The sequence below is a fragment of the Oculina patagonica genome, chromosome 2, assembly GCF_052425735.1.
Source record: "Oculina patagonica isolate OP01 chromosome 2, crgOcupat, whole genome shotgun sequence".
Lineage (NCBI taxonomy): Eukaryota > Metazoa > Cnidaria > Anthozoa > Scleractinia > Oculinidae > Oculina > Oculina patagonica.
Genome location: NC_135759.1, coordinates 5,988,053 through 6,006,029, shown reverse-complemented (window position 1 = coordinate 6,006,029; position 17,977 = coordinate 5,988,053). Strand labels below are relative to the sequence as shown.

At 40.2% G+C, this 17,977-nt stretch overlaps 1 protein-coding gene across 1 annotated transcript; it reads right to left on the bottom strand.

The window, feature by feature from the left end:
* Window positions 1-36: 36 nt before the first annotated feature.
* On the bottom strand, window positions 37-17,887 carry LOC144642779 (transmembrane anterior posterior transformation protein 1 homolog). Its single transcript, XM_078501850.1, has 14 exons — window positions 17,314-17,887; window positions 13,754-13,884; window positions 9,816-9,934; window positions 8,437-8,480; window positions 8,215-8,330; window positions 6,463-6,598; window positions 5,395-5,492; window positions 3,935-4,004; window positions 3,355-3,435; window positions 2,419-2,528; window positions 1,803-1,862; window positions 1,437-1,505; window positions 861-937; window positions 37-450 (listed from the first exon to the last, which is right to left on the bottom strand). Exons 1-14 carry the CDS (start codon window positions 17,876-17,878, stop codon window positions 147-149), a joined length of 1,980 nt encoding a protein of 659 aa, XP_078357976.1. The 5' UTR covers window positions 17,879-17,887; the 3' UTR covers window positions 37-146.
* Between the last annotated feature and the right edge of the window lie 90 nt (window positions 17,888-17,977).

Sequence of the window (17,977 nt, the reverse complement as noted above, 5' to 3'; positions counted from 1 at the left end):
GACACAGACAGACAGAAAAGTAAATAAACACAACACTTTATGGTAACAGTTTATATTTTCATAGAACAGCTGACGACTCTGTGCTTCCTGTTTTAGAAAATGTTGCCACCTTATTGTGAGAACACAGATTCTAAATGAACGACTTGTTAAAATACAACAATCTCTTTACTACAAAGTGTGTATCTATCAATTTCTGCCAGTGTTTTTGCGCGCCGTGTTGTCTGCTCTCCTGCAGCTCCCGATCCCGCGTCCCGTCCCTCGCCGGCTAAAGAAACGCTCGAAGACTGCGCAGAATCCAACAGAGTGGCGGAGACCTGGGCCTTGAGGTTTCGCGATGAGGCTAGGTTACCCTGCCGTGCGTTGGCAGCTTCTTGGTCTTGTTTTTGTTTGACGTATTGAGTCGCTTTTCCAAGAAATATGATGCTGTTTAATACCTTGACTGACGTAAGGCTGTTATAAAGCAAACAAGATAGTATGATAAATTAAGTCCGTAAGAGGAGAGAAGAAAATACTTCTGTTGTTAGAATATGAATTTTTTTTCAAGTGCTAACGGTAACTTAGATCAACTCCTAGTCATTCCTAAGCATTTAGTGGCCTGCTTCACAGGAAACGAAAATCCCGCCCCCCTAGACCCTCTAGACCATAGACCCTAAGCCTACACCCAATGACCCTAACCCCCCCCCCCTCCCCGACCTTCAATGTTCTCCAAGGCGGACCGAAGGAAACACTGACGCCTGTTGGGAAGCAAAACTCGCTTCTCTTACTATGAAGTTAAAAATTCGAGTAGACTGGTCTTAAAAATGATAAACCGGAGGTAAAATGAATAAGGAGGTTGTTAGTCATCATTTAATTGTACTCACAAGACAAAAGTGACCAACAGTAGGCAGACTCCAGCCACGCCATGAAGCTTGACCGACTGAGTTACCTCTCTTATAACCTGCAAACATCACCGCACAAAACTGTTAGGCCCCGTTAACGCACCCTTAGGTGGATTTTCGTCTATTGTGCACACTAAAACGGTAAGGACACCGCCGTTCATGTTAAAACGGCAATCTCGTTCACAGAGTCCGTTTTTTGGTTGGTCAGTATATTCTGACCAGGTCCGATTTTTAAAGTCCGCGACTTTCACGGACTTGTGCTCAAATCTGACTAGCCGACAATCGAAAATGAGCACTATGTGCAAGCTCAAAAATCGAAACTGGCCTGAGTCAGCGTTCTTGCTGCTGAGCAAAAGAAAACGAAGGTTCTTGGGAAGATGAACTTAAAAAAAACGAGGATAAATTTTTTTTTTAAGATCCGTCCCACGATGTACCTTTTTAAGAAAGGTGTGACAAATGCCACATGTCCGCATTTTTTTATTTATCCAGCCACTGTAGTCACATCATGTGCCTTGATGGCTCCCTGTAATCAAACTTGTTTTACCGTAATCAACTTACCAGAGAGCCAAGTGGAAGAGGAATAAACCCCATGCGACGAGAAACAAGATCAAAATGATCAGCATGTGCCTGCAAAACAAAACAAATCATAAATACAAACAGGTCTCAAACAAAATATGATTGAGGTTAGAAGAGGTATTTTCACGTAAAAACAGTAAACAGTTCAAACAAACAAGTCCCTACCTCCCACAAGCGAAATATCTTATGTTACTTCTATAGTATAAGACATCTTTCGTTTATTACACTGTTAGAATGTTGAACAATTCAGTAGACTACAAACTTGGTGGTACACAAGGTTGCGAAGGGGTTGGGGTTGTTCTTTGAAGATTACTGCAGAAACGTTGAATAAAGTAAATAATTTCTTACGTTCTTTTGTCGACTCGAGGTAGCATCCTCAGCAAGAAGAGCTCTGTACTCACAGTAAACCTGAAGAAAGATGAAGCGATTAATTGGGATGCAAGGAAAAGTGGCCAATCAGGGGGGTGGGGGTGGGGGACTTCCATATTAAAGGGACTGGGATGCATGTGGGATGCTGATGCGAACATCATAAAAAGAAACTTGAAATCTCTTTTTTTCACCGCGTTTTCGACCTAAAAAACTTAATATTTTCACTTCCAGTTGGGTCCAAAACCGCGCACAGTGGGGAGCTGGGTCTATTCTTTTGACGTCATGGCTGGTCTAGACCCAGCTCCCCACTGTGCGCCGTGAAGATAAACAAGAATGCGCTCTGTGATACACTCAAGAACCAAACAAACCGAACAGGAAATTTAAAAGCTTGCAGCCAGGGTCAGGCTTGAACCCGGACCGTTCGATCCGGAGTCCAGCGCACTAACCATAAGGGCACAGTGCCTCCCATGCTTTCACGCGGAAAAAGGGTTGAATAACATCAGAACAAGCTAATTAAAAGACAAGTTTTCGAGAAGTGGTAAGGTAACATGTATCGTAAAAGAAAGAGGCTTCACTAAAATGAACAAAACCATACCTCAACTGGAATGTTGTTGAATTTAGTGATAAAAGCGTGTTTAATCCAGTCCACAAAGTACTCGGAAGACAGAACAGCCAACAGATAAGGACAAATAACGTACAAATGTTCTGAAAGAACAAAAATTACTTCATTTAAGAGTGAATTTTTTTTCGTCAAACTTGTCTCTTCAAAGACCATCAAACAAACTATGTGTTGTTTGGAAATGGCAAGAGTTCTGAGATACCACAAAACCTTTTAATGCTTCTTTAACCAGAAAAAAACTTGGTAGAGTATGAGTTACAGTAAAAACCCGCGAGTAAGAACCTAACATTTTAGAACCTGAAATGGCCCAGCTCACAACGAGTCTCTCGTAGCTCAGTTGGTTAGAGCGCCCAACCGGTATCTGGGAGGCCATGGGTTCGATTCCCGTCGGGGTCTCAGAATTGTTTTTTGTCCGATGCTCGTGTCATGTTGAATACTTCATCTTCATTATTTATTACCGAGCTTAAAATTTACCATCTTTATTATTTACTATTTAAGAACCCGTTGGGCTAAAATTTGCAAATTAGATACCATTTTTATAAGAACCTACTTAGCCTAAAATTTGAAAACAGGTTCTTATTTTCTGAAATTGATTAAATATGTTTACTTTTGGGAAAATATGATAAGTCAACATTCTGGATCCTCTTTGGAGATACGTATCCTAGAAGCCTTATTACCCCAGATGCAATGTAATGCAAATTTTATACAAGAAAAAGGCCGAATACCACTAAAATCTCTATTTAACAACATTGAAATTTTTTCCCCAGAAATTAAGAACCTATTAAGAACCTAATTAGCCTTAATTTGTGTTAATAACCCTTTAGGTAAGAACCTGTTTAGGCTAATTTGAAAAACAATAGGTTCTTACTCGCGGGTTTTACTGTATTAGACACAATGTAATAAGGTGCTTACCGAGATTCCAGTTGAATTCTGTTAAATTTCGAAGGGTGACTATTATTATTAACACTATGTAGTAAAACCTTTCTCTGATATCTGCATAAAAAAATAACAATAATTACTTCAATGTTGTGAAACCTGCCCAGACATAAATTCATGATGAAAAGAATGGGGCAGCTATGATTAAGGTTATCGTATTTAGTCTGTAATGTTTACGAGTGTTTGTTTCACAAGTGTGACAAATTGAGAGCCCAACCTGAGTACTACTCTAAAGAATTGGAGAAGTTTTCTCGTGAAAAGAAAGCTAAACCCAAATCAATGACATCTGCCAATCAAAACAGACGCCAATAACTCAATGAACCAATCAAAGTTCGAAGTAAAACAACGCAACAGATTCAAAGCGCGGGAAAACGTGCAACACCACGTGACAACTGGTTTTGCTTGTGATTGGCTAAAATGCAGCATTACTACCTTGATTGGCAAGATCACATTGTGTGACCCTTTTTGAATCAACTGTAGAACTTAGCAAATGCAGAACGAAAAATAAAATATATAATTATTACTTTCAACACTCAATTGCAAAAAGGTATCATACCACTACATGACATTTGGAATAAGTTGTTCTTCTCAAATCTCTTGAAAACACTTCCCTTCAGCTCCACAAACTGCAAATGTCAAAGATAGCTAACATAAACTAAAAGCTACTGTGACAATAACACGATATGACTTAACTAGCGACGGACCTTACGTCTCTTTGAATGTCCCCGAACAATGCAGCCTACCCAACAGAAACACCCTTGCTTATCTTAATTTTGAGATAGTATGTTGAATCAAGGCTTGAACATTTAAGCAGTATGAAGCAACCGGCACTCAGGAAAAACGCTGATTGATCCAGTAAAAAGAATGGCGAATCCAGTTCTTCTTGTTAAAGAAAACGGTTCAGTTGAGTAGCAGCTCTCGTAATGTCTCGCAAGAATGGCACGCTACGCTTTGAGAGAGCAATAGAACAAACAACAGGAACAATGCTCCTAGCGCCAAAAACAACTGCTACACTAGAGGACCAGTAGAAGTACAAGCTTACGAGAGTTCAATATTGGTACGCTTCGGCGGCATATCAGGCGAGTTTGGTTGAGCCATGGTTCGTATTTTGGCGAGACGTAGTCGAGCCAAAATACCCATGGCGAGACCAAATGAGCCTGATATGCCATCGAAGCGTACCAAAAAGGTACGATTAGGTATTTACCGTACCCAAATTCAGAATTTAGCGAAAAATTTCAGTCTGAATATATGTTCCAGTACTCGTCGGCAAACATTGCGTATTTGGCGAGCGCGCTCAAATTTAGTTTTGGTTGGAAAGTTTTTACTTCTTCTACTAACGGTAAAAACCTGCTAATTTAAATTACGAGGTTCTGTTTTATTGGTAAAAACCTCTTTTCAATTCATCGTACGTTAACACTACTTTACTTGAAACTGTCCATGATATGGTGGCATATCAGGTCAGTGACTTGATATCGTAGGATATCAGGACAGTAGATCTCGCTTCTGATTGGCTACTTACGAATTTGGGTACGGTAATAGTCTTTATCAGGCGATAAGATCGACTGGTTATGTGTTAGCTTATAAAGCACAATATATAATATAGTTGCTACAATATAGCCTGCGTCGCAGACGTAAACTAAGCCCGGCTAGTAGGACTTAACCAAGGGTTTAGTTTCGTCTGCGGCGCAGGCTACTACAATACTGTACTACTTATTTCGGTCTATTTCCCATGAGAAAGAAATTTGCGAATGAGTTGAAATATTACACATTGAGTGCTACACAGGTTACAGGTTACGATTTTCCCGCATGCATAACTAAGGCTAACAACCAATCAAAAACAACGCATGGAACTTTGTTACCAAGTCATTTGTATAGAATTGCCTTTCGTTTGAATGTCATCAACCTCGTTCTCAGGACCTTTTCTCTTCAGCAAGAAATGGTCCTGGGAACGAGGTTGGAATCCCAGAAGTCTGTCGTAAGGTAAATTGAGCACGTTATAGGACAAGTTCGCCATACCTGATTGGACACCATTATCACTAACAAGGCTTTGTTGTGTGAGTTGACAGCGACATTGAGGCAGATGGCTTGAAACAGTACCAACACTGCATGAAAAACTGAACAGGTTAAGGCTACACAACTGCTTCGGGAAAATCTATTTGACTTTTATCAATATATAGGATACAATTCTCAAATTAAACTCAGCAGAAAATAGAAAAACCCCAATGTGAAAAAAAAATTCTGCGATTTTTTTACCGTATTTTCTCGATTAAACGCCGGGTACCGAATAAACGCCGGGTCTCCAAGGTAAAGTTGAAAATAGACCCCTTAGGTATTTACTTGAGGTATAATTAAGCTGTAGGTACATGTTATAGGTACATGTTGTAGGTACATGTTAGCAAGATATATGTTTGTCATGAATAATGTATAAAACGCCTTGCTTAATGAACATTGAGCTCGAATAAACTGCAGGAGTCAAATAAACCCTTGAACGGCCAAGCCAAGTTTGAAATAAACACCGGGGCGTTTAATCGAGAAAATACGTACTCCAAAAATCCTTTCGAAATTTAAGCCTAAGAATTATTGAATGCTAAGTGTTGACGTCAACATTTCTGTGGATGTTCAGTTTTGTTGAGTTTTGTGTCCACACCGAATTTTGTGTGGAAGTAATGTTTTGTGTGAAAGTCCACTTTTGTGTGGAAGTCGTTTGTGTGAAAGTCCCGTTTTGTGTGAAAGTCCAGTTTTGGGTGAAAGTCCAGTTTTGTGTGAAGTCCAGTTTTGTGTGAAAGTCCAGTTTTGTTTGAAAGTCCAGTTTTGTGTAAAGTCGAGTACTCTGTTGATTTCTAGTTTTGTGTGGAAGTTGAGTATGTCTGATGTCAAGTTTTACATGGAATTAATGGTAAGTTCAGTTTTGTGTGGGATCAAGATTTGTGTGAAGGTCGAGTTTTGTAAGGGAGCCGAATTTATGTAGAAATCCAGTTTTGCGTGGACATCAAGTTTTGTGCGGAAGTTGAATTTTTGTGTAAAAAAAGAAACTATGAGTTATGTGCCAAATTATTAAACAAGTGTGAAAACATCAAAGGATACACACATAAACAACTGCCATGACAAAATGTGGAATGATCCCAATATGTTCTCTTCTTCTATCTCTGGGTTCAGTCGCAGTCCAGAACAGAGCATCTAAGATGTCTTGACCAACTGAGGAAAACAATCTGTCTGCTATCTATAAGAATAAGACGACAATGAAAAAAGTATTAACATGTGCCTTCAAAGTAATGTTGATGATTTTGCTAAAATGTTATCAAATATGGTAGCCTGATGGTTAGTGCCCTTTTGGCTCTGAATCAAGTGGTATAGGTTTGAGCACTGGGTAAAATTACTGTGTTCTTGGGTGGGGCACAGAACTCTCAGAACTCTCCCCCTACGTTTATAGGCCCATCTACCTGGAAACAAAAAAAAACCCCTGCATGTGCCGGAAGACAGTACTGAACAGGGCTTAATATTGCTTTATTGTGCGTTTTTAACTTAAAAACGTATTTCGATCAACACTCTTGTGGCTCGTTTCAAAACTTTTTTTTATTCCGCTTTTAAGACCTCCTGGATATAAGCCCCTCCGCTTATAAGCCCACCCAAAACCCCTTACGAAGTTGTATTAGCCCAGGGTTTATAACTGGAATTTTACGGTTTTATAGTGAACTATAGTGCTCCTCAGAAGTAAAATGACAGACCTGAGCAATTTGAAGAAATATTACACAATAAATTATCGCTTTATTCAAAAGTTTTCCTCGGCTAAACACTATTTTGAAGGTGCTTTATTGTGAAAACAACTTTAAGAGATCGGCAACAAGAAAAATCCAAGAGAAAAAAACTACCAAGTGGCCCATTCATCCAGCCAATAAAAGTAGTTACACAATAAATTTCCTTTTATTAACATGCTTTGGTCTTTTGTGCTTTAATTGAGGTTAACAAGGCAAAGTAGCACAACTCAGAAAGTTTAAATCCATTTGTGTAGTCAAAAGATCCCTTGAAAAGCATAAAGGACCCTCAGTTTCCTAGAACTCAGGGACCCCTAGCTTCCAAAACAAGTGGGAACTGATCTGCTCTCTGTTAAGTGAATCCACAAAGTTGAGTATCTTTTTTCGTACAGTAGAATGCTGATTTCTTTAACCCTCAATTTCTTGTTTCCCTGGATTTGCTTCACTCATTTGAACGTTGCAATTAACCTCACATTTCTCAAACTTTTAGTTTCCCCAACCAATTTTGGTTTCCCTTGGAGGATCAACTCAAGAACGCAGAATTCCACTGTAATCACCACAATATGGTACACTTTTTTACCTCAGTCAGTCACTCAAGTTACAATATGTTTACAAGATAATTAACAACATTAACTGCCCTAAGCAGTTGACAGGTTATTTAATGAAACGATCGCAGAGACATTGTCGATCTTTTAGAGATCCAACACTATTAGATCTACCACAAGTTAAGACCAAATGTGAACAGACCTTGTTTAGGTTTTCGGCTGCAAGTGCCTGGAACAAATTGCCAAAAGGGATTCGCGAGCTCGCAACACTTACACAATTTAATGGCAAAACATTCACTTATCTCATGAACATGGACAGTGCAAATCACACGTGTACAATTTAAATTCTAATTTTTGTATATATATTCATAGTTTTTAGATTTGTAATTGTAAATTTTATGCTAGTAATTTTTATGCTTTTAAATTATATGCTTTGTAAATTTTATGCTTTTATACTGGTCACCGATTGATACCAGTCAATCTCCTTGATTGACTGACCGGTCTACCAGGATAAATAAAGTTATTATTATTATTATTACCTCTAACATGTTGTAAATGACGTAGAGTTTGATGACGGATTGTCCTCGGACAGTGTGATACAAAACTGAAAAGTCCACATGGGTTAACAGCAACCAGCACACCACAAGAATAGCGCCTGAAAATGATTCAAGAAAAATATTATTGATGATTACTGCAATGGACTTATTATTAAATACAAAATGATAATAAAAATATTAAATAAAAACTAAACTGAACATTACCTTTTAGTAAGTCGCATATCTGAACAGGCTGTAACATTCGTGACCTGTTTTTAGGCAAAGAACAGACATTGCATATTAATTAAACAAAAGTGCAGTCTTAAAACACAATGTATGTCTATTAACGTTTCTATTCCCACTTTGGCATACTGCTAGGATTGGCAATGTCTTGCGTGGAGATAGATAAGAGAAAAAAGATCATGATAATTTTAACCTTGGTAAATAAAATGCGAAAGAATGATGTAATTAATCGGGCGGGGCCTGGGCCCGATTCATAATCTGCACGGAATTTTATTTTTTTTTTTGTTGGTAAATCGATCCAGACCCACGCGGCCCAGCCGGCTCTTCTGTCACGGTCACGCAAGATTTAATATTTAATAGCGATCAGCCGATCACTAGCGTTTAACACGAACACTCTGCTCTCTGAAATGTATAATTTTGTTTCATACCATATTTTACAAGAAGAGAAGGCTGAATATAATCACATAGCGAAAACCAAGACCGCTCGGACATGTCCAAGCTATTTGAAACTACCACTACGTCAGACCCCTGTCACGCGATCTCTCGCTTGTAGCTATAAATAATCATTCACCTATTTTCTGTTTGAATACTCTGCGCTCTGTTTGTGTGAAATATTTATTGTTGTGTTACTCAAGCGTTTGGCTCGGAGCGAGTACAAGTCGTACAAATTACCCGGAATGTGTTAAATATTGCAAAACGACGACTTATTTTCTGGATAGCCCAATTTTTGTTTTGAGTTTACTGTATTTTGAGAATCGAAACGTTATCGAAACGTAAGTTGCAAGCTCAGCAAGAATGTGCCAAAGCACGGGATACACGTCATCGCGCCAGGGGAATTACCAAAAGCTTGTCGGAAGACGCTAAACGGAGAAACACAATGGGATGGCCTTAGTCTACTCTTTATTTTGGCGTGATTTGGCTTTCTTTTAAATGAACTGGTTTGGGTTTATTTTATTGAACATTCGGAACAAAATAAATATTTGCATGCGTAAGCAGGCATTTTTCCGGCTAGGCATGTGGCTATGACGTGGTAAAGGAAATTCATGTCACGTTCACTCCGTGACTAACGCAAACACGACTTGTGTGTTTCTCAAGTGGCTGCTTTTCTAAAGATTTTTCTGTGCGGTGCCGTGCCTTTAAGCCAAAGCACTGAAAGAGGTCGGGTGGTCACAAATTACCCGCACGATTATAAACTGCTTGCAGTTCTTGTTTTCTCTTGTCACAAGAGTGGGACAAAGAAAAATCCGAATCCTTGATGGCACATCAGTCGACTGCTCTATTTTCACTGAGTTACAGTGAGACTTGTATACACAATAGTTCTGAATTCTACACTGGCAGAACTAGTATTAACTGTAACTCACGTTCTACAAAACAGCAGTCCTGTAATGATCTTGTACAGAACAACGATCAGACGTAATGGAAGGAATGTAAACATGAACAAGAAACAATCCAGGCACAACATGAAACCAAATACCATCAACTGAAAAACAAAACAAACAAAATAAAACAAATATTATTAACTACATTGCATTATTCAGGAAAATATCCATACCCCGCTCCCTTCTCTACTGAAGAATATTTTGGTATAATTCCATCCCAGCTCTGCAAATTCCAGTGTACAGTGTACCGTCATAGTTTCCATTTTTGCCTTTTGAAATCCCCTTCCCTTGGAATTTCCAATTTAGGAAAATTACCTTATTTGCGGTGGGTATGGATATTACCTGGAACCACACATGCATTTAACCAATGACAATAAACCATCAGCCAGTATGTGTGTGTCTTTTTTCTCACTCAGAGATGAATAAAAAGCTGAACTTTAAGAAAACTTGGACTATGCTGGAGGCTGATTTTTACTAGGGATGGAGTAAAAGTCACAGTCATAATCAGAAATGCAGAGTGTCACGATCTAATGAAAATCAAGCAGAGTTCCAATTCTGCTTGATAGATACTCAACTCTAGTGAAAACTAGACAGTTACGTTTGTCTGAGACACAAGCAGAAAGGAAGCACTCAGAAGTTGCAAGAACTAGCATTGTGATTGGTTTGTTCGTTCACTTTTGCTTGCTGCTCTGACAATCATATTTAAGCAGCAATAGAATTTATAAGCAGAACTGGAAGAAAATGATAATGTTCTGATTCTTCTGTCTCCGATTCTGTGAACATGACTCAGTAGGATCATAAGGTTGTAAGGGCTCTGATGACCTGACTTATGAATCTTCAACTCTGCCACTTTTTAGCGAAAAATAGCCTTTAAAGTCTCAACCCTGACAGGTTATTGTAATGATTGTTTGTAGCTTTTTCTTTGATTTTTTTTTTTTCAAAAAATCTTAAAGTGCACCTAACCCCTTTTTTGCTTATTAATAAGTAAATTGCCATATTTCGCTGAGTATTTCAGTGCAAGATTTTTTTGATTTATTTATTTGTATTAAATCCTCGATTTTCTGTGCCCGGAAAGAAAAACTGCTGCCATTTTGGTTCACAACCGAGTGTAAGGGGCATGGGATTTTAGGGAAACTGTCCCAATTGTACCAGTTGTCCCAATTGTCCCAGTTGTCCCAATTGTCCTGGTTGTCCCAATTGTCCCAGTTGTCCCAATTGTCCTGGTTGTCCCAGCTGTCCCAATTGTCCTGGTTGTCCCAGCTGTCCCAATTGTCCTGGTTGTCCCAGTTGTCCTGGTTGTCCCAATTGTCCCAGTTGTCCCAATTGTCCCAGTTGTCTCAGTTGTCCCAATTGTCCCAGTTGTCCCAGTTTTCCCAAATTGTCCCAGTTGTTCCAATTGTCCCAGTTGTCCCAATTGTCCCAGTTGTCTCAGTTGTCCCAATTGTCCCAGTTGTCCCAGTTTTCCCAAATTGTCCCAGTTGTCCCAATTGTCCCAGTTGTCCCAATTGTCCAAGTTGTTCCAATTGTCCCAGTTGTCCCAATTGTCCTAATTGTCCCAATTGTCCCAATTGTCCCAGTTGTTCCAATTGTCCCAGTTGTCCCAATTGTCCTAATTGTCCCGGTTGTCCCAATTGTCCCAGTTGTCCCAATTGTCCTAATTGTCCCGGTTGTCCCAATTGTCCCAGTTGTCCCAATTGTCCCGGTTGTCCCGGTTGTCCCAATTGTCCCAGTTGTCCCAATTGTCCCGGTTGTCCCAATTGTCCCAGTTGTCTCAGTTGTCCTGTTTGTCCCAATTGTCCCAGTTGTTCCAATTGTCCCAATTGTCCTAATTGTCCCAATTGTCCTAGTTGTCCCAGTTGTCCTAATTGTCCCAATTGTCCCAGTTGTTCCAATTGTCCCAATTGTCCCAGTTGTCCTGGTTGTACCAGCTGTCCCAATTGTCCTGGTTGTCCCAGTTTGTTCCAGTTGTCCCAATTGTCCCAGTTGTCCTGTTTGTCCCAATTGTCCCAAATGTCCCGATTGTCCCAATTGTCCCAGCTGCCCCAGTTGTCCCAATTGTCCCAGTTGTCCCGGTTGCCCCAGTTGTCCCAATTGTCCCAACTGTCCTGGTTGTAGCTGTCCCAAATGTCACAATTGTCCCAGTTGTCCTACAGGTTGTCCCAATTGTCCTAATTGTCCCAGTTGTCCTAGTTATCCCAATTGTCCCAATTGTCCCAGTTGTTCCAATTGTCCCATTTGTCCCAGTTGTCCCAATTGTCCCGGTTGTCCCAGTTGTCCCAGTTGTCCCGGTTGTCCCAGTTGTCCCAATTCTCCCAATTGTCCCAGTTGTCCCAATTGTCCCAGTTGTCCTAATTGTCCCAGTTGTCCCAATTGTCCTAATTGTCCCAGTTGTCCCGGTTGTCCCAATTGTCCTATTTGTCCCAATTGTCCCAATTGTCCCAATTGTCCTAATTGTCCCAGTTGTCCCAATTGTCCCAATTGTCCCAATTGTCCTAATTGTCCCAATTGTCCTATTTGTCCCAATTGTCCCAGTTGTCCTATTTGTCCCAATTGTCCCAGTTGTCCCAATTGTCCTAATTGTCCTATTTGTCCCAATTGTCCCAGTTGTCCTATTTGTCCCAATTGTCCCAGTTGTCCCAATTGTCCCAATTGTCCTAATTGTCCCAGTTGTCCCAGTTGTCCCAGTTGTCCCAATTGTCCCAGTTGTCCCAGTTGTGCCAATTGTCCCAATTCTCCCAATTGTCCTAATTGTCCCAATTGTCCCAGTTGTCCCAATTGTCCCAGTTGTCCCAATTGTCCCAGTTGTCCTAATTGTCCCAGTTGTCCTAACTGTCCCAGTTGTCCTGTTTGTTCGAATTGTCCCAATTGTCCTGTTTGTCCCAATTGTCCCAATTGTCCTGTTTGTCCCAATTGTCCCAATTGTCCTATTTGTCCCAATTGTCCCAGTTGTCCTGTTTGTCCCAATTGTCCCAATAGCTGTTATTGGAGTTCTCAGCGGTTTGACATTCAAATGAGGCTTAAGGGTCATTCTGCATTGTGTTCACTGATTTGTTGACCCTTTCGCCTCGTTCGCATACCTTTTTAACAAAAGAATATATTATCGCTGGCTCAACTGCAATAACAGCTATTGTCCCGGTTGTCCCAATTGTCCCAATTGTCCCGGTTTTCCCAGTTGTCACAGTTGTCCCAATCGTCCTTATTGTCCCAGTTGTCCCAATTGTCCCAGTTGTCCCAATTGTCCCACTTGTCCCAATTGTCCCAGTTGTCCTGGTTGTACCAGCTGTCCTGGTTATCTCAATTGTCCCATTTTGTCTTTTTTGTCCCAAGTGTCTCTACAGTCCTGTTTGAACGAACTATCCTCATTATCCCGAATGACAACTATTAATCGGTGTGTGTACCACCGTACCCAGTGACGTCACTCGGACATGGTATATGGAGCATAACCCACAATTAATTTACCCCCCTTTACCATCCTCTCAGATTGGGAGCAATGAAATAAATTTCTTAGCATTCCCAGTCAAAACTCATCCACAAATCAGATGAAGAGAAAGACAATCTCAATTTCAATAGAACTGAGGTGATTTTTGGAAGAATTTTGCTGCAGAAAGCCCCAGAGAGTATTTAATATAAAGAAGGAATTGAAGAGAACTGACCAAGTGTTGTTCTGGATTTGACAGCAAGTTCGCTTTCCACAGATCGCCTTAAATGCAGACAGAGCTGGACTTCAGCTGGGCATAGAAAATCAAGGATTTAACGAAATTAAAAATTTTGGGAACAGAAAAACTGAGCAAAAAAAATTACAGAGTTAGGTGCACTTTAAAGCATTCTTTAATTTGTAACATGTAAAGGATTGAATCTGCATATTGTTGTCAACAGCAGGATTACTGAATAAACAAAACTACCACTACATGTACATGTACCTTTTCAAATTCTCTTGGAATTTTCATAAATGTGTACACTTTCTCTCGCCTTTCAGTGTATTTGTCTTCTTCGAGCTCCATCAGCTTTCCACTGAAAACCTCTGCCATAACATACTTCATAAATGACAACTCTGAAATTAAAGGAGAAATATCAGTATATTACCCGGTAAGTCTTTTTTCCGATAATTTCCTATAAAATTGAAGGAAACCATTTAATTTGTAAAAAGTAATCTTCCAGGCTTGAAAAGAAAAAAATCTCTGACAGCTGTAATTGGGCCTACCTTGATAGTATAGAGGTTGGCATCCAATCCAGTTTGCAAAGTCTGAGTTCATACCCACCTTTATTGAGTTCGCACCCATTAAAGTGAACATGCCAACTTGCCATTGTTTAGCTTACAAGTAGATTCGCTTATAACAAGCAGTTCACTGACGTAGTCACTCTTCAGTCATGTTTAAAAAATGACGAATCTTCATTGTCTTCAATTCCTAATTTTTTTTATTTCTAGGTCGTACATGGGAGCAAACCTGGTAAGTGTACTGTAAAAAGTGGGTGTGCACTCGGAAGTTACCGTATTTATTCGGCTATAAGCCGAGCGATTTTTTCACCAAATCTTACAGAAAACTGGTCAAAACTCAACCAAATTGGGGGTTCGGCTTATAGCCGAGTATTTCCGCTGAAAAAAATTCCACGGTGCTAGAAAAAAGTTGAATTTGAATAAATTATTCATCTATAAGCCGAGCGATCATCGATAAAGAAAATTAACAAGCATTTGTTATTAATTCTTGTTCATTACCTTTTATTTAAATGGCGGCTCTTAATGTCCCAGTTCCGTGATTGCTGTGTATCCTGACAGGTTGTTTGGTATGATATTAACAACGAATATTATTGCAGCCAAAAGACAAACAATAATAGAGAAAAGACGCACACATGTTTGGCGTAATGTGGGGGGACACATCCCTGCGGTTGGCATACCAAGCGACTTAGAGTTGCATGACCTTTTAAAGCCTCACTTATCTCCAGTGCAGCCCCGCACTGGAATCAGACAAGAGTATTGGCAGGTCAATATAAAAGCACGTGACCTCAAATGCAATGACCTAATAAAGCCTCACTTATCTTCAGCACTACCGCACTGGCGACGGACAAGAGTATTGGCAGGTCAAATTGACGGTCAAACTGAACACGTGACCTTCGATTCTAAGCCTCACCTATCTCCCCGGCACTGGGTAAGCCAGCGCCGGATCGGACAAGATATTGGCAGGTGCACAAATGAAAGGGCAGAAACAATGCCCAAAGCTTGGGGGAAGTCGCTACCATTAGACTTAACCGCCACAGATACATGCAAGGCATGTATCCCCCCAAGCAAACCACACACACTACAAAGCCCATACATATGTAGCTAGATAGATACCTACGCGTAAATTATCTAGGAAATGTAACAAAGAGAAAATGGATATGGTTTCGCTGTGAGACACTCAGTCACAGGAGTCCTCAATGCAACAATTTCTAGGTTAAATTACAAAATAGTTGAAATATATGGCTATATCACCCCTATGAATACATGCAAGCAGGTTAACTCGAAGGACTACAACATTGCTAGTAGCTAAAGTGGCTTAAAGGGGCTACATCACTAGGACTGTGCAGATAATTAAATGCTTACTGATTACAGCACACCATGAAGGGAAGTGCTTTTACATTGAATCATACTGCTTTTATAGCTAGACACGGCTATGGTTGCAACCAATAGAAAATTGCCATCTTGCAGATCATGCTGTGACAAGACTAGACAGTGTTGTGCAATATAGATTAAACAATAAGCTAATTCAAGGTACCCAACTAAACTAAGCAAGGAAACAAAGACGTCGTGTTATTACCGCCAAACATGTAACGCAATTAAATACAGTACCTAATAAACTGATTAGGGATTTGCACGTCACGCTCCATTAACTGCGTTTTACTGCTTGTGCCGTAAAACTTTCCTAAAAAGCCATTTGGTTTAGTGAAGAAACGTTAAGAATGAAGTTTTCATTCGTCTTTCCTTCGCTATTTACTAGTAGGCTGGAACTGCGGTCATCCATCGGCTCGCTCTGGAATATTATTTTGTCGGCGTGCGTGATCGTCTTTTGAACGGTCAAGATCATTCAAAATCTTGCATGTATTGAACAATTTCCTTGCAACCTCTTCCACAAGTAAATTTCTGCCTGAGACTGTTTCTTTTCCTTCAGCTTTTTAAAAGTTTTATGCAGAATCACCGCTAACGTGACACTTCAAGAGAAGAAAGAAAGAATCGATTGTTTTGACTTGCTTTGGCGACGTCAGAAACTGACAAATCATAAGCGGCTGTTCTCACGCGCTTGGCAAACATTGTAACACGATCTATCAGAAAGCGGCTGGCTACTGGCTAGATGTACCAATATTTTTGTTCAAAACTACAAACTTTTAATACCACGACTTCTTTGCTTAAATAAACCACTTCGAAAGTTTGATTGAATTCAGAATACTCGACAAATACCAACAACAGCATGGCGTTTCGTGTTGATAACATCTAAAGTTTATCCGCTTTATCTGCTCACTGGCGACTTGTGAAATATTTTGCAACGAACTGAACAGTATTCTTCCCGTTGTTTTGAACGGTCTCTACCTCAGCAACAACTTTCATCGGAAGATTTAGTTGTTTGAAAACTAGTAGCTTTTGGTATGATGATCGATAACCACTAATTCTTCAGAAGAATGCGTGATTGTTTGAGATGGGATTCTAAACTCAGGTGAATTTTTTGTCACGTGTATGTACAGATCTGAATAAATTCACCATTTATTAGTAATTTCTTTTGTTGTTTTTTCCATTGCATACATGTAGTTGTGATTTAACAAATATGTTGATTTGCTGCACGTGGATTGTTTTGTAGTTTGAAGGAAAAACTGGGTCTCGGCTTATAGCCGAGTGTTTTGGGTTTATTTTTTGTCAGACTCGAACTGGTTCTGAAAACCGAAAGTTTAGGGTCTCGGCTTATAGCCAGGGTCGGCTTATAGCCGAATAAATACGGTACAAATTCATTTGGGACCAAAACCTCCTGCTACCTTAGCGTTCTATAACAAAGGTCTTCCAAGGTGGAAAGCCGTGTCGCAATGTCGCATGTTTCTGAGAACAGATGTGGCCTAGCCTAAATGTCGCTGTCACTTTTCCCCCCTATTGTGTTGCTGTAGCATTGTGTCCCTGTCGCATCTCAGCATCATAATGATGCCGCTTGTCGCTATTAAAATGTTCCTGTATCGCATATATTCAGGGTCATGTTGCTTGTTGCTTTTACCCCTTGAAATGCCTCATAACACCTTTCACTAGGAACATGAAAGTGCTAAGCCCCTGAGGGAAGGCGAAGTCGTGGCAGACCGAGGGAGACTTAGCGAAGAACTGCCGAAAGAGAAAGAGCGGCTTTGGGTCTCGGCTCGTGGAACGAGGCAGCGGTGGCTGCTCGCGACCGTGCAGCATGGCGGAGGAGGATGTCCGGCCCTTTGCCCACTTAGGGCTTTGGACATAAGTAATGAAAGTGCTAAATAAACTTACTTGTAAAGCCATCATCAAGTTTCTCCTCAGAGGCAGTTTTCTTTATTGATGGCACTTCGCTATCACTCTTGTTAAATTTTGATTTTTCTTCCATTGATTTAGGAGACTGATTGTTACTTTGTGGCAGCCTAGTTTCTTCATTTCTTGAACTAAGTCTTTCTTGTTGTTGTTGCTGCTGTTGTTGTAGACATCTGTGCCTAAATTCTACTTCCGGTGATTTCTCGCTGTGTATTTCCGCTGGTTTTGTCCGTGTTTCATATTGAGTTTTTACCTCGTAATCAGCATTTCCTATGTCTTCATTTCTAACAGATTTCTCACTCCCAACAATAATGGCTTTTCCCTTGACAGACTCTATATGGCTTTCGCTATCCACATCAAACGTCTTCGGCCAATTCTCGAAGCCTTGATCAAAATTCTCCGCCAATTTTGCATTGATTTCATCTTCAGGTGCCACAAATGTGTCTAAGACCTCCCTACGTATGACAACTTCGGTATCTGAATCTTTCGGAGACGCCGTAGGAACGGAAAAATCATATTTTTCTTGTTCTTCTACACGATCTGCCATGTTGTCTTTTTGTAAATATTGCAAAACGCATGTTCTCTGTTATAATATCGCTGACCGTCAGTACCGCTGTCTTAGTTTTCATACTAGTTCCCAGTTTTC

Coding starts and splice junctions, on each gene's coding strand:
- LOC144642779 (XM_078501850.1), bottom strand. CDS start 17,878: ATGGCAGATCGTGTAGAAGAACAAGAAAAATATGATTTTTCCGTTCCT. Junction 8,481..9,815: donor GGACTGCTGTTTTGTAGAAC/GTGAGTTACAGT, acceptor GCCTAAAAACAG/GTCACGAATGTTACAGCCTG. Junction 5,493..6,462: donor CATGGCAGTTGTTTATGTGT/GTATCCTTTGAT, acceptor TAACCTGTTCAG/TTTTTCATGCAGTGTTGGTA.